Source organism: Corvus kubaryi, unplaced genomic scaffold (assembly GCF_017639235.1).
Source record: "Corvus kubaryi isolate FWS band 111438036 unplaced genomic scaffold, C.kubaryi_AGA036_p1.0 split1-37296, whole genome shotgun sequence".
Taxonomy (NCBI): domain Eukaryota; kingdom Metazoa; phylum Chordata; class Aves; order Passeriformes; family Corvidae; genus Corvus; species Corvus kubaryi.
The window spans coordinates 13,268,705-13,285,226 of NW_024582075.1; the positions used below are offsets into that span (position 1 = coordinate 13,268,705).

Here is a 16,522-nt window from a genome sequence, read left to right on the forward strand (position 1 = left end):
GGTAGTACTAAACTAGATGTAAAACTTCCATGTTGGATCACAGAGAACCCTCTTATATGTAAGAACCCTCTTACATAAGAGTTTTGGTGCTAGTTCTCAACTATTTTGTACTTTAGATGAAATGCCATATGCCAGAATCTGTTTTCTGACTTTTATAAAGAGAAAACTGGAATATTCATGAAAACTTGATTTCTTACAAGTTCAGTTTGTGTATGTTTAGACATTTGACCAAACTGCTCACTTGTATTCTGAGATAATCTTAGGCTTCACACTTCAACATTAGTAATTCCTTTCCTTTTGCTCCATTAATAATAGTCTTGTTCTCCAAAACTTGAAAAAGTTGAGCAGTTGTCCAGCCAAAGGGCACCAGAAATTCTGCTCTAGGTGGGATATATGGTCTAAATGGCCTTTCCACTTTTAAATGTTGTTATCTCTGAAACCTGAGGGCAGTGCCACTTTGCAGCATCTGGTGAAATTTGTGGGCATGGTTTGTGAGGGAGAGGGGGAAAATACATGCTTTCTGTGCAAGTCTGGCATATGAGGGTCTGCACTGCTGGCAGAAAACTGCCCTGGGGAGCTAGGATGGGTGGAGGAGAGTGAGCCCAACTGCCGATGGTGTCTAAAAGCCTTTGTGGTTCTTTCCTGTGACATGAGCATCTCAGATCATGCAGTAGATGTCCTCCCATCCTGACCACCCTGCCAGAGTTAAATGGGAGGCAGGAGGAGCATGGGAGCAGCTCCCCAGTCTGGAGAGTGCAGGCTCAGGATGAGGATCACTCACACGCAGCTTTGGTATCTGCCACTTACTGATGTGAAAACTGCCTTTTCTTTCTAAATGTACATTTTTGTCACATGGAGGTTTCTAGCACCCGTGTGCCTTTGCCCAGCTGTGTGTGTGGCCAAGCGGTGTTATCAGCGCTCATACTGAATCCCACCTGAGAGCAGGATCCCTCAGGGCCAGCCTGGCTCTGTGAAGTCAATGGGTTAGGATTTAGTGTTAGAGAACAGCTCTCAGTGCGTCTCACGGGGAAGGTCAGACAGTGACTTTTATTTTCTTAATAGCCCACATTGAAATGCTAGTTGAACTTCCACATACAGCATGCGGTTGGCATAGCTCTGGCAGTGAGGACAAAAAACAATTGTCCTCCAGCCTGGAGCTTCAAGGGTAGAGAACTTGCAGCATTAACAGGGTTTTTAGTATGTGAGGAAGGAGAGAAGGGTCTTTGGGGCCATGAGGAATTAATGCAAGCAAAAACTGGAAAGCAGTCGAACCACTGTCTCTCAAGGTCTCCCTGCATGCGAAGGCCCAGCCACTGTGGCTGCTGTCCTTGTTGCATTAATGCTGTATTTCTCCAGGCTAACCCAGTTACTAAATACCCTTTTTAAAACACCTCTGCAGCAAGTGTAAGTGATAGACTTGCATTTTGTTATGGTTTTAATGTAGGTTTTTACCCATTTTGGAAAGAATCTTTAGCTCGCTTTTCTGTGAAAGGAGCCGAGGGGTTGGAGTGGGATGGAGGAAGATGGGGGCATAGGCATGCACGCACACGTGTTTCTGAGGAGAGTTTTCCCAGGACAAAGCCCTCGTCCTTTATGGGTTCCCGTTGGGATTAACTAGGAGCAACAGAGCTGAAATATGTGTTTGGGTGCCCAGTTCAGCCTGCTTTCTGTCACGTACTGGGGGCCTTTGGGTCAAACCCATGGGTAAACCCATGGCAACCTGTACCATTCCTGCCATTCTTGATCATTCAGAAGACAAAATGCTGCTTGAGCCATGCTGGCTGGGCAGTTCCATTTTCCCGAAGATGCTTCCATATGAGAGGCCTGTTCAATCCTGGCCAGCAGACTGGCTCTGGGGTGGGGGTATCTGGCTTTGCCTGGTCCGCAGCAGTGCTATTCTGGGGGATACTGGCGCATGCTGCAGGGCTGTCTGTGCTTGTCTCCCACCTTCTGCACTCTGGCTAGGGATGCAAACCCACCCTCAGCCAGCTCTTGTGGGAATGCAAACACAATCTCATACTGACTCCACATCCCTCGCAGCAGCAAAGGCTACAGAAAGTGACTGGTTTCTCTCTGTCCTTACCTCGCTCCATTTGTTTTTTCGTGCTTGCCAGACTTTGCCAGGCAGTTCTTGCTTTTAGTGCACAGGACTCTAGTGCAAAGCAATCCTTTGGCCAGATCATGGGAGGGAGTGGGGCCTTCTGCAAGTCCTGCCTGGGAAATGGGAGACTTCTCACATCTATGCAGCTCCCAGGGGCAGCCTTGCTGATGTGGTGTTAGGGGTTTGGTTAGATTGTCCTGCTCGTTATGGAGGGATGAGAGTGATAAAGGGGATAGAGGATAGTTCCTGTCGTTTTAAATCAGGTCCACAATAATGGCTTGCTGTGTAAGAGTTCAAGCACTCAAAGAGGTGTGTTCAAGGACATCAGTGCATTTGTGCCGAGAGGAATGTCTTTTATGGTAAATTAACTCCAGTTAAATAGAATACTTATTTGAAGGGATACTCCACAATTTAAATCTGGCATTATCAGCTTTTTGTACTGTCTGGGTAGGGGAAAAACCGCTAGGATTTGGGGGTATTTTACACCAGATATAAAAATAATTGTTGCTAATTACGGTTAACCCCGAGTTTGCGTAATCCCTTCTAGCCTAAATGTATATCTTTAACTTGTCACTTATCAGGATAGTCTGTAGAAGAGAGGATGAATGTCTGTTGTTTGAACCCTGTAAATCTGAGGGAAAGGGGCAAGAGTAGCCAGAAACTGAGCTGTGGGGATGTGGCGTGGACTCTGCAAGGGTTACTGCATTGGGCTGTTGCTGTTTCCTTTGACATTACCTGTCTTGTATGGGGTCTTTCCCCCCCCCGCACCGATCACTCTGCTTCTTTTGGTTTGTAAATTTATGGGAATTGCAGCTGGTAGCCTTGGCAAGCTCCCCTCATTAAGAACTTTCTTTGAAAATGGGCTGTGTTTGAGCATTTCCCTAATGAGGACAGGACGGGGTTAAAAAGTGACCATTTCATGGTTGACTTGAACCTGCTTACTTTCCTTGATGTGTCGTTGTGAAATGCCTGACGTGAATAAACTCTCACTTTGGGCACGGAGGAAGTCAGCGGTCCCTCCGGGACGCCGCCGGGGGCTGCGCAAGGGCAGCGGGAGGGAGCGCCGGTGGCGCTCGGCCGCCCCTGCCCGCAGCGGCGGTGCTGGGGCTGGGGGCCGCACACACCGGACGCCTCCGTGAGCTGGGCACGGAGTCGCAGCGCGCCTCACAGCAGCAGAAATAAGTTTCGCTGTTTCCCCCCAAACCCCGCCCTTTCCCGGCTCCCCTGGTTAAAGCTGCCCCGGGAGAATTAAACCAGACCCCGCGCCCTGTTACCTCCCGGGAGCCGGGACCCCTTCGCCGCCCCCGGCCGCAGCCTGCGAGGGCGGGGATATCAGTCACCGGCGGTGCGGGACAGGCTTCCTCCGTTTGGGAGGGCGGCGGAGCGGGGTGCCCTCCCCCGTGTCCCCCGCGGAGGGAGGGGGAAAGCGGGGGCGCCTGAGCCCCGCCGCAGCTGGCAAAGTCGTACCCCGAAAGAAGAAAAAGAAGCCTCTCGCAGATGGCAGTCTCACCCCCCCCCCCGCCCCCCCCCCCTTCGCCCCCGCAACTTTCTCCCACCAGAAGAACGGGAAAATGAGGGAGGGTTGTTTGCGAAACGTGCTCGTTCCTTCTGCAGCGTTCGGTGGTAATGAATGCAGAGGGAGGGCAGAGGAAAGGGATCTGGTGGAGAAGGAATGTGTTTGCTGGAGGAGGAGGAGTGTAAGCGGTGATGGTGTAATTAAATAATTAAAAAAAAAATACTTAAATCTCATTTGGGGAGAGAGCTGGAATAGGGTCCACAGGGTGTAACCGGTGAATTTTTCAACTTCCAAGTTTTGCAGAGTCAGGGGAGGGGTGGGGGGGGGGGAGGGGACGCTCACGGACACGTTGAGAGCAAATCGGGTGGGAGCGCCAGGGAGAGATTTATCGTTTGAATTTTCAGGAGATCATTTTTATTACGGTGGCCGTTTGGAAAGCAGTCTCTCACCATTGCCCGCAGAGCGAGGGAGGGCGGGCGAGCAAAAGCTGCCAGAGGAGCCCGCAGGCCGCGCCGCCCGCTCTGCCCGCCGGAGCGCGCCCCCGTCTCGGCGCGCCCCCGCGGCACGGTCCCGACCGCCCGGCGAAGTTTCGCCTGCCATCGCTGCCCGGGAGCCTCTTGCTCCGCTCCGGGCTGTAACCTTGAACTTTCGAAAGCGTGGTGACAGTGTCGTGTTATCACGGCAGCACCACCAACTTCTGAAAAAAGAAAAAACAAATCCCCCCCCCCCCCCGAAGAAAAAGAAAAGAAAAAGAAAGAAAAAAGAAAGAAGGATAAAAAAAAAAGCCCAAAAAAAAAAATCCTCCCGCCCACCCCCCACCCCCCCGAGTCCTTCCCCCCTCATCTGCAAAACAACCAGCAGCAGCAGCAGCAGCAAAAGCAAGACTCCTGCGCCGCCGACTACAAGAGGGTTAAAAGTGTAGATTGGATTTCACCCCGGGAAATCTAGCACACGGAGTGAACTTGAATCTTTGGCTATTTAAGGAGGACTGGGGTTTGTTGTGAAGTTGTGGTGATCCAGAGCAGAGCCCCGTCCTGATTGATTTCATCTTCCTTGAGTCTCAGATGACTGTAAAATGAATAGATGAAATTATTCCTTTTTGAGGCTTTTCTTAGGGGCTCTCCGGGCAGCGTGTTCTCAAAGCGAAGTCATGATGTATTCTCCAATCTGTCTCACTCAGGTATAGACGTTTTTTATTTAATTTATTTGTTAATTTATTTATTTTCACGTGTTGGAATTTTTTTTTTTTTTAAATATTTATATGTATGTGAGTTGTTAATGAGTCATTGCTGGTAGTTGTAACGGGTTAAAGCACAGTTGTAACTGCTTGTCAGATCCAAACTCCTCTCTCAGGAGGCAATATTAGAGAATAAACTGTACCAGGCCATTGTTTTGGGGAGATCCATTCAAAGTGTCACCCGTAGACAAATACTGTTAATTGTTGGTGCATAAGAAGTCAAAGGTTAACAAACTGGAAATGAGCATAATTAAGCTAAAAAAACAGGTTTGAGAAGTATTGATTTGATTGGAATCAAACGACTTGCACTCTTTTCAGCTCGCCTGTTTACATACAGCCTAATGAAAGGGTTTGAAAGGAAAAGTGCTTTTTTTGACAAAACACGACCGCTCGCCGGTGCGAAGTAATCCCGTCTTATGCTTAATTAATAATATGCAGGCTGCCAACAATGAGGGAGATGTGAGCGGGGATGACCAAGCTGTGCAGTGTTTTCTCGTTCTGTTATACTAGGGCACGGCGTTTTCCCCCTCCCCACTAAATTGTGGTGCTGGCGGAGGAGCATGCACTCTCCCCAGCACGGGGAAAGACCGAGCCTTTTTTTACAACCGCACTCGCGGCCGCTTTTCGATCCCGAGCGGCGGCTGTCACCGGGACGGCGGGAGGGGAGCGGCGGTCGGCGCGGAGCGATGCGGGGCCGCGGAGCGGGGAGCGGAGGGCGGGGGACGAGGACGGCGTGGCGCAGAGCGCGGGGGCAGTCCGAGCGGGGGTTCCCGCTGCGGCAAAACGCACATTTTGAACCCTGAAGGGTTTCGGGAGCAGCTTTGGGAAGTTCTCCGGGTGCCCCTGAAGCGTCCTCGCCCGGCGTACGGTATCGGCGAGCGAGCGTCGGGGCACCGGAGCTTGTTTCGGACGGTAAACCCGGTCTGCAAAGCCCGGGGACAGTTTTCAGCTTTCGTGAAAGTCTGTTTTAGGAGGATGTGATGTAAACTGATTAAGCGATAACTGCATGCTTCCACATTGGTGCAACAAATAGCTAAAGAAGCAGAAAATGTGCGAAAGTAACGTCTGCTGCAAGGCTGCTATAGAGAGGCCAGCGATGCACTTACAGTTGCACCGTGAATAAATAAATATGATTTAAGTTATTCCCCAGTTACAAACCATTGTAATTCAAAAGGAGTAAAGTATTCATAAATTGTGATTGAAGATGGAAACAATGATAAGGCTTATTCAGTGATTGGACGCAGTCCTGTAGTTTTTTGGCTGACACATTTTTTATTGTTTATATTTTGTTTGGCATCTAAGTGTGATTGACTTAGATATGGATATTTTCAGTAAGTAAACGTGAGCTGCAGTGGAAGAAAGCTGGAAAAAAGTGTTATTGAGATATTTCTTCTGCAAAAGAGAAACATACGAGGTGTTTTGCGTAACAGATACACACATGCTTGCAGGTACACACATAGAAATAATTACTTACTGTGGAATCTGTGGTTAGAAAAATTAATTCTGTGTAGGCTGTCCAGTGTGTGAAATTATTGACAGGCAATAAGACCTCTGCATCAGAATATAAATGTGAGAGTACAACTTAAGAAAGCAGTTTTTGCATTTGAGACAAAGATTTTCACAACCACCTCTTTTAGAGTGGTAATTTATTATCTTGTTTCCTGCTCAAATGATTTTCTTTCATATATTTGCTGTTTGGACTCACTGATGTAATAGATTTCCTCATTCTTTAAAATACTGCACTCAGGTGTATACGAACCCACTACAATGTACTTCTCCTGCCATTAATTCAAGAAAGCAGTTCCTGGCTTTTGTGCATTGATACCTTCTCCATAATATTTTACAATCATGCTCTACCATGTGCTGTGCAGAGACGGTTCCCATTTAGTGATAAATGCATGGAACGTAGTTGCAGCGGATTGATTTTAGTTTGACATCTTTTACTACCTACCTACTTGGAATGATACGAATGGTTTATAAATAATTTTTTCTCTACATAAATTAAAAATTAAAATTACACCAGCAATGAGATCCTATACCTTGCATTCTTTATTTGTTTAAGGCAAAAGATTGATTCATCTCACTTAGAGTAGCAATTGCATTAAAGTATTACTGACAAAATTGTTCTCTCTATTGTGTTCTCTGTCTCTGGGACTCTTGCAATGCACATTGACTGTGGTAATATATATTCAGAAGAAAATATTTTGGTAAAAGTAAACACAGAACACCTGTTTGGATGGAGCTACTTAAGAAAGTGGTAGTTCAGTTTGTGCCGAGAGAGCGCTGAAGCACGTTTTAGAAACAAGTCTAAAATCCAAAGTACAGCTTTAAGACAATCCTTAGCAATTTGAGTATTACCCATCACACTTACAATAAAAGTTTTGTGGGTGAAAATTAATCCAAGGACAAAGAAAGCTTACCAAATGCAATTTAATTTTGGGGGCTCCCTTTCTATCTTTCCCATATACATCTTTCTCTGTGTTTTGGAATGAGTGGAGACTGCATTTATCTGTCTTGCTGAGGCATGAATAGGATGTAGTTACTGCATGCCTTTTAGTGCCTCCTCTCTTGTGATATTTTTTCCATCGTTTATTTTTATGTTACAGTAGTCCAAAAACCCACAATATGTTGTATTTTCTTTTGCTCTTATATGTTGTTTCACTAGGCATGAGAAAATTTATGCAGGGAAATTGAGTAGATGAAGTTTTCTGTATAAAATTTCTATACTTCTGCCTGGTGTATTTCTTATACAGTCCCCAGTTTGAACTTTCATGGGCTGATACAAAGTTTAAAAGTGGAAGATAGAAGAAGGGCACTGCATATTCTCTTTATCTTTTCCATATAGAAAACCTGGCCTATCTATCGTCATTAGATGACTGTTATTTTTCCTTTATTTACAAGCTACATAGATGTTATTTAGTAACTTCCATTTTATTTAAATTTCCTGTACACAAGGTTCACCTGACCTATTTGATATGACATTTGAAAATCTTACCTTCATAAATCACTTCATTGCAAGAGCAACTGTGACACATGGATAAGTGCCACATAAAACCAAAAAATAATGCACTATTGTCTATGTGAATATTAAGGGGGAAAAGTAAAATTCTGTAGACACCTTTCTAGGAGATTTGGTGGAGAATGTGTGTGATTAATTGCAAATGTCCATTTAGGATCATTTTTATGGGCACTTCTCCATGTCCAGTAGTATTTTCATTTGAAAATACTCCAGGTGCACAATGAATAGCTCAAAAAATCTGATAAAATTGCTTTCAAACAGGATGTTCTTTGCTGTGTTTATCCTTCACACTTTTCAGCTGTATTTATATCTTTAGGACTTAATAATGCTGTGAAAGAAAAACCTTAATACAGTTTTTTAAAGGTTGGAGTTTTTGGTGTGTATGTTTCTGGGTTTTTTTTCCCCTCTTTTTGAAAAGGAAACATTCAACTGCTACAGAATGGAATTTAAACAGTGAAATTCTCTATAAAATTTTCATAGATATAAAATACTATAGGTTATTATTGCTAATACTATATGCATTACCTCGAGACATAGTCATTCTGAAATAGTTTATGATGCTCTTCTTCAAAATTAAAACTAGATGTGCAGTATTCTTCTAGTGTAAAATATGTCCATGTTTATTTTAATGCCATTTTAAGTTATAAATGCCAAAGTCTGTTTAGATGTAGGGAAAATCATTGTATTGAGGCAAAAATTAATTTCTCCTAAAGCTCTTCAGCCACCTGCCATCACCCCACCTTTAGCCCCAGATGTTAGAATTTTCAGAATCTGTAGTAAATGTTTTATTCAACCTAAAATGAATTGTGAGGATTTAACCGTGTACAGCCTTTATCCTCCCATTAATTAAAAAAAAATATATTTATTTGAATACTTCAATTAAAATGATTTCTGTAGGAGAAAGAATAAACTTTCTTTAGTAGTTATAATTGAGAGGGAAAAAAGCATGGCATCAGAAAGCGTATGAAGATAGGGAAGTCTTATCATGGGCTGTGGTTGCTCAGAGCAGTACTGCCTTCCCACACAAAGAACAGATTGTGGTTTAACTCTTTCCACGGCCTAGTTTTATGTGCCAGTATAGTATCAGAATTGTTCAAATCTGTGCTGGAAACTACTGATCAGTTTAATTGTTGCCTTTGTAGGTCTTTTTTCAGCATCATACTGTAGCGAAATCGTTTATGTCCTCAAGTATCTTCCTATATTGCCACTCTGCTTTTTTTTCCCTTTTTTCCCCCCTTTGCTTATTTTTTTTTTCCTGTGAAGACAATGTGATAGGCAAACTCTTTGTAACTTTTCTGTTGCTTTCAGTTTGATTTAAGGATGGTTAGGGAAGAGAGGTAACTAGATCTAGTGGGATTTTTAACATTCAGGAAATGTTGAAGTTTGTTTGAAATTCAAAGATTTAAACATGGAATTCTTTGCCTGAAGCTTCTGCAATGGCAGTCTGCACTCTATAATTGAGACCATTAGTTCTACTTTCATCATTTTTACCTAATGGAGTTAATCAGCCTATTGATTAAACATAATTCATTCCTTGTCTAGCAGTGTAACTAAAATAGTAGTTTGTTAATTGTATTCTTGAATATAATTGCATAATAAAGGTTCAGTTTTAGTTTGGCACTGTGCCACTAAGTATGATGAGCAATCTGGTATTTAAAATGAAATATGCCTGCACACAGGAGGAAAGATACCTCACCTAAGGTCTCCCTTTCAACCCAAAATATAGTAATGCTTGATAAGCAGATTGCAGTGTTTTAAACAGCAGATTTTTTCACTGAAAATAAGTTTTTGGGGAAGGTCTATTTAGATATTAACAGTTATGTGTAGGATGGTACTTTAAGCAGACAAATGAAATTAATTTAATTGCTATAGGATGTGCTTGTAGACAACAACTAAGCATTACCCCCTCAATGCAATCCATATGGCTGCTAGGCAGAAGATAAGAACTTGCAGGTGAAGCCAAATGACAGAAAGGGATATTTTGAAACTGTAAATAAATTGCATGGATTTCACAAAAGCAGCATTGGACCAGTGGTGGACTCATAATGTCTCTTTGCCACAGCATGCAGAAACACAAAGAATGCAAAGTTTGTGCCAAGTTGCCATTTTTCATTGTACACCTCAGATTGATTTTTAAGGGGTTTAGAATAATTGCCACACTCATGTGATCAGTTAACAAATTAACTGACTCTGTGGGGCTTCAAAACCCTCAGTGGAGCTGCTGGAAGGACATAAATGAAATTTTTGTTCTCACCTTCATAAACTCTTAATTTTACAGAGTTTGGGGGGTGGTGGGAGGGAAGCCAGAAGAGCTGAAAGTACAGAAGCTTCTGTTCAGGATTTGTATATGACATGTCGTGTCTTTCGCCTGCTTTTCCGTACTGTATACTGGTTTCTCTAGTTACCACCACTGGAATGGTGCTGTTTCAGTGCTGGAATGTTGGACGTTTGATAAGAAAATGGATCAAGTTTAATGGCGCATGCTCTTTGTGCCACCAGCAGTCTCTTGCTGAGAGCATGCTCCAAAAGCGGGAACTGTGTGGCATTACACTGAGCATGTATATGCTTTGTGTTTCTGTGCCACAGAGAAGAGAAATGAACTGTGGCATTTGCCTCAGCCTTCCGAACATTTCTGCTCAGATTTTTTAAAACCGTATAGTGTCCTCTTTGTGCAATGGTACTTTTCTTGATGTTATCTGTTCACTCAAATATTTAAATGTTAGGAAGAAAACATCTTGGTAGCAGCTCTTAAATTATGTTTTCTCTGCAGCGTTGTGGGATGAAGTGAGGGGAGGAGTACAAAATAAAATCTTCACACAGTTCTTTCAAAGAATGAAACACGGGAAAAATGTGATTCTCTATGCACTTTTTGTCTACTGCCTGACAACAGTAATAATTTCATAAAAGGTGTTATGCAGAAATTTGCGTAAATTTAAAGTGTTTATTCTCTTCGTCTTGTATTTCACTTAAAGATTTTCAGAAACGTTTCTTGATACTGCTTTGGTTATGAGAACTTGCTGACTTTGAGTATTCTTGTTCTCTTCTTCTTTTTTTTTCCTTCACTTCTTTCCACAGGATGAATTTCACCCATTCATTGAGGCACTTCTTCCACATGTCCGTGCAATTGCCTATACTTGGTTCAATCTTCAGGCTCGAAAACGCAAGTACTTTAAAAAACATGAGAAACGAATGTCAAAGGATGAGGAAAGAGCAGTCAAGGATGAGCTACTTAGTGAAAAGCCTGAAATTAAACAGAAGTGGGCATCCAGGCTCCTGGCCAAGCTGCGCAAAGATATTCGCCAAGAGTTCCGGGAGGATTTTGTGCTCACGGTTACTGGGAAGAAGCACCCATGCTGTGTGTTGTCCAATCCTGACCAGAAGGGCAAGATTAGGAGAATCGATTGCCTGCGACAGGCTGACAAAGTCTGGCGTCTGGATCTAGTCATGGTGATCCTGTTCAAAGGCATCCCCTTGGAAAGTACGGATGGAGAACGTCTCATGAAATCCCCACATTGCACAAATCCAGCACTTTGCGTCCAGCCACATCACATAACAGTATCAGTCAAGGAGCTTGATTTGTTTTTGGCATACTACGTGCAGGAGCAAGGTAGGAAGCAGATTGTCATGTTTCTATGTTAGTGTGTCAAACTCTGATTCCAAATAGCCCTGTTTCCCCTGTTGGCTGGCTTCCACTGAAACACTGTTCTGTGGTCTATAGATGTAATGTGGCTACATACCCATTTGTAAATCAGCATGTATACCTATATACTTAAATACACACATATTCCTGCAGACCTGTGTAAATGACACGCATATTTGACATACGTGCCTCTTTCAAGAGAGAGAGACACATACCACGGCAGTACTTTTGTTCCACTGAAGTTGCCTTCCATTTTTTATGAAAAAGTGGCAATACTTAGTTGTGACTTCAGAAAACATTCTTGTTTTCAAGTTGTGTTTTTAAAAAAAATAAAACAACCCCCCACCCCAGTACTATTAATAACAGATGGAGGTATGTGCAATTGCACAGTCACAATAAATACAACAAATATTTATTATTGCCTTTGTAGTCACAAATAATCAAGAAGTCATCCTTAAATTGATGAATCTGCTATTACACTGAAGAGCAATTGTAGACTTTCTCATACCTATAAAGTAGAAGCTTCGAAATACATGGCTATGTTTCTTGTAAAGCCAAATAGAATCAGAATTGCATTATCTAATGTTTTATTCATATTTTACATCAATAGCTCATCTTACCTGAGCTTTAAAGCAAAGATCCAGCTCAAAATATTTTGAGAAATTTTTATGAAGAGCATATTTTCATAATCATACTCATATACTTTTATTTGGCAGGTAATTGAAATGTGGAAAATTGTAGGAGCTCTATGGAAAAAGAGCTAAACTTCCTAAACTTAGTTTTACAGAATGCAAATAAAAACAGGGCTTCTGATAATCATGTATCAGGGAAAAAACCTACTAGCCCTGTTGCATATATTGCATATTCAATAACAATACCCATTGGCAGGTTCCCTAAAATTGTAAATGGCTGTAAGTAGAAAAAAGAGGTGTTTTGTTTTGTTTTTTTTTTTCTCCAATACTAGGTCTTCTGAAATACTTTTTCTCTGTTAGAGTAATTTTGGTTCTTTCTGGTAATGATACCATCTTCTAAATGTCTTTGTAATGCTGACTGATCAGCAGTAATAATACATTTCATTTTAGCCGCACATCTCAACTAGGGAAAGTTTGACCATCTGCAGATGGTGGGCCATTTCACAACTTGGCCTGGTGGTAGGTAGAAATGGCCTGCAGAAGGGCAGATGGCAGGCAGTTATCTGATGCTTGATAAATAACTATGGGATTTAACAAGAGAACAAATTGAATTGATTTTGTTAATAACAAAAAAGTAAAATTGCATGTCTTCATTTGGTGTATACTCATTCTTTAAGAGAAGACATACACAATGCAATATTTTTGTTTTAAGTGAATTTCCCTTTTAGCATTTGCTCATGCAAGTGAAGAACTGTTTTTATGAATGTATATATCAGGTTCTTCTTTGTTGATTATTTGTCATGAAAAAAAAAAAGTGTTTTTTTTCCCCCCCCCCACTAGTATTTTTTGTGTTTTTTGTCTCTCCACAGCATTAGACACATTTGGATATTTTACAGCGACTTTAAGTAGCTGCAGAGTCTGGTAAATCTGATCCCAAATAATATAGGAAGAAAGATTTCTTTGACAACATTAAACAAAATAGCTTAACTACAAATAATTCTCACCTTTAAACTCCTTTTGTGGAAAAAAATTCAAATTATATTTTGAATTCATGTAGCGTAAGTCATAGCTTACTGATTAATTCTGTGGATTTACCTGTCTCTAGAAGTCAAAACTACAAAGGGAGGCAAAACAGTTTAAGTAGCACTTGAGCCAAAGAAACTGGGGTCAGAGTACTGTTAACACACTGTTGACTTATAAGTTGTTGAAAGCCAGTAACTTGAAGTGGGAGAAGGAATTGCAGGGCATAGCTGATTTTGTTGATTTAAATGTATTGAGAATATAAGTTTATTTAAAACACTATTGTCTAACTGGAAATTAGTAAGTTAAGCATGCTGTAATATTATAACTTTCAAAGTTACACAATGCTACTTTGAGAATATACTGAATATGAAGCTGGATAATTTCTGTATACCAAGTAACTCATAGAAGACCCTTTTGTTTATTGCAAACTGCACGTATTTTGTATCTGTCTTGCTGCTTTACAGTAAGTCTTCCATTAACATCTGTTGTCTCTCTTCTCAAAGAAGTCATATTAAGTTGTCTATGTATTTTTTTTCCATTTTATCAAACTTTGATTCTCCATACTCATTGAAAGCAGGTTGATTGTGGCACTTTGTAGTGCACTTGATTAAGAGTGCCAGGCTTTGTGAAAGATACGCACGAAGTCAACCAAAATGCTGCATTATACATATGGTGTTTTGCTTTTTATTTATCTTTCCAAACATATAAACACGCCTAATAGCATCGTGTAAAAACTAACTGGAAGCATAGAGACAATTCAATCCCTGGACTAAATATGAGCAAGGAATTAGCACATAAAATGAATACGGGGGCCAAGTAGTTTGCTTTTTTTGTTGCTTTAAAATAGAAGATTAGGGGGAAAAAAGAGGAGGAAGGATAGTTTGAGTGCCAGTGATGGTTGCCAGTGGCACCAGGATTGGCATCAGACCTTCTTTGTTTAGCCTAGGATGTCTGTGATTTGTTGGTTGGCATCCGCATTGCAGTGCAGAGTAATCTTACAATATATTGACAATTTCCAGATCTAGAAGTGTCAATAATCTTTTCAGTTCTTAACAAAAAGAGCTTCTACTTCCATGTCTGCCTTGAAAGAAGAAATAAGGACTGATCTATGAAGTTCTATCATTGATGAACTTCCTCAGATTCTACTTTTTGCTCATCTCAAAATTCAGCATCCTTTTCCCCCTCTATTCTCTTCCTGCTATCCTCTTAAATAAAAGAAAAAAAAGAAAAGAGGATTGACATAGGTTGCAATGCTGCTCCTTTGACTGAAATGGAAGAAGAAACTGTGAAGTATACACTGTGATCAATGTTTAACTTCAAAATAATTCTTAATCATAACAGGCTTCCAAGGGGCTCTGCTTGTTGTGGGTATCAGGGGCGTGTGTGTGTCCCACACAGATCTTTTATAAAACCCAAACTTGAAAATGGTATGAACATTGTTTCTATTGACAGAATTGCCCCCTTTTTTTTTTCCTGTCAGCATCAGAGAGCATCAATCTTTTGGTATGAAATGCATTTCAGTCCATAAAATCATTTGATGGTATTTGATTCAGCGCAGCACTTATGCTGTGTTCCCGTTGCTACAAGAACCGCCATTTTGTTTGTCGAGTGCCAGGAGAGGGGAAAAAAAAGGCAGACAATGTGCTTGATGCCAATAATGGTTGCCAGTGGCACCGAGGTTGGCATCAGACCCTCTTTGTCTAGTTGCTGAATGCCTTTGATTCGTTGGTTGGCATCCGCATTGCAGTGGGCACATTGGAAAGTTTTTGACAATCAGTGAATGAAAGCTGCAGTACTTGTTTGCTGCAACAGAACCAAGATAATATAAATCCTTCCTTCAGATAGATGTTTTACTTACTCTTACAGTGACTAATTAAAAAAAAAAAGCTAAAAATTGCCTTATTTTTTTTTCTAAAACACAAAATATCTATAGCAATGTGCCTTGTCTGCAGAATTCGTAATTCCCTCATCATCTCTGCTACTTTTTTTTGCAGCATAAATAAAATGCAAACTTGATGTTAGGTAATTCAGCATATACTGAATGAATGAAGCATAGTAGACCTTGAGAAATGCTTTGAGAGTTTAAAGAACTGAAGCAGTAGTACATGTAAATGTTAACATTTTTAAGTGTTTTTAGTCCATGTGCCTCTCAGAGTGCATTTCTCTGATCAGTCATGTTACTGTTTACACTCTCCTTTGTCCTTATGTAGGGGTGATATAATTGGGGGAGCCCACGTTCCCAGCTGTTAATAAACTCTGGAGTCAAAGGAGGAGAGGATCTTTTAAACTATCTAGGGAGCAGGGCAGAAAATAGATGCAGATGCCCTTAGTCCTATAGTGTTCAGGCACTCTTCGTTTCTTAACTTCTTATACCATCAAGATGCTACCACGGCTCCAGCTGTGTGACTTTATTACCAGGAAATTGGCAAAAAGAATAAATCATTTCTGTTGGAAGTTTCCTAGATAGTTAACATTAATACTGCTTTCTGGTTAACTGCTATTATCTCGTTAATTAATAAGAAGGATTAGCAGCTCTACCCAAAGGGCTGCACAGAAGGAAGCCTGGCCTGTGTGAGTCCCTGAGTTGCTAGACTGTGTCCTGTCTCTTGAGCATTGAAGGGGGGATGCTGAGCCAGGAAAAAAAAGAAAAAAGCAAGAGAAAGATGAGAGAAGAGCGAGGGCACTGGCCGGCCAAGGGCAGAATTTTTTGTGCAGGACTCTCTTGCCTAGGTGCCCCTGTGCTGGGGAGGTTGGCAGTGCCCTGCCCTGGCCCGGGTGGCATGCCCCGCTGGGGGGTGTGGGAGGGGGCATGGGCACACCCTGGTGTGGTGCCCACACTCCTAAATAGCGCGCTTGCAGATAACCTCAGCTGGGGTGCAAGGTGCTGCCGCCGCATCAGGCAGAAACTCCTTTGCCCTTAGCTTAATGCCAGCAAAGTGGCAATCTCTAGCCACGTGGGGATATCACTTTCCCAGTTCAGACAGTCCTGGCAACGTGTGTGTCTTGTCTTTCTTGAAAAATGTGCACTCTTCCAGAAGGAATTATAATTCTTTTTTAATGTGACGTTTCTGAATTGCATGAGTGGGTGGGCTTATCAATGGCTTGATCTTTTTTAAAGCTTTTTGAATTTTTTGAATTTATGTCTATAGGGAGCTCAGATTTTGAAAGAGGTTTGCATACTAATTTTCATGTTACATTTTAGTTTTCATTCCGTAAGTAGAGAAAATTTATTGTGTAGTCGTTCTTTTCATATTTTAAAATGATAATAAAATTATTTTGGTTAGTTTGCTGTGACTACATGAAATTCCACTTAAAATCACACTCAAAATAATATTTTGAGCAGTTCCTGGTTAA

At 41.7% G+C, this 16,522-nt stretch overlaps 1 protein-coding gene across 13 annotated transcripts in view; it reads left to right on the plus strand.

Moving 5' to 3' along the window:
- The window catches only part of NFIB (nuclear factor I B), a 264,254-nt gene that overhangs the window by 90,553 nt on the left and 157,179 nt on the right, over nucleotides 1-16,522 (plus strand). For 8 of the 13 annotated variants that reach the window (XM_042013069.1, XM_042013077.1, XM_042013070.1 and 5 more), the window contains exon 2: nucleotides 10,949-11,480. In XM_042013069.1, the coding sequence (XP_041869003.1) occupies nucleotides 10,949-11,480 (532 nt within the window). Of the gene's footprint in view, nucleotides 1-4,443; nucleotides 4,798-10,452; nucleotides 10,551-10,948; nucleotides 11,481-16,522 lie in introns of those variants that run through there. The other 5 variants (XM_042013071.1, XM_042013074.1, XM_042013080.1 and 2 more) reach the window with 4 other exon arrangements.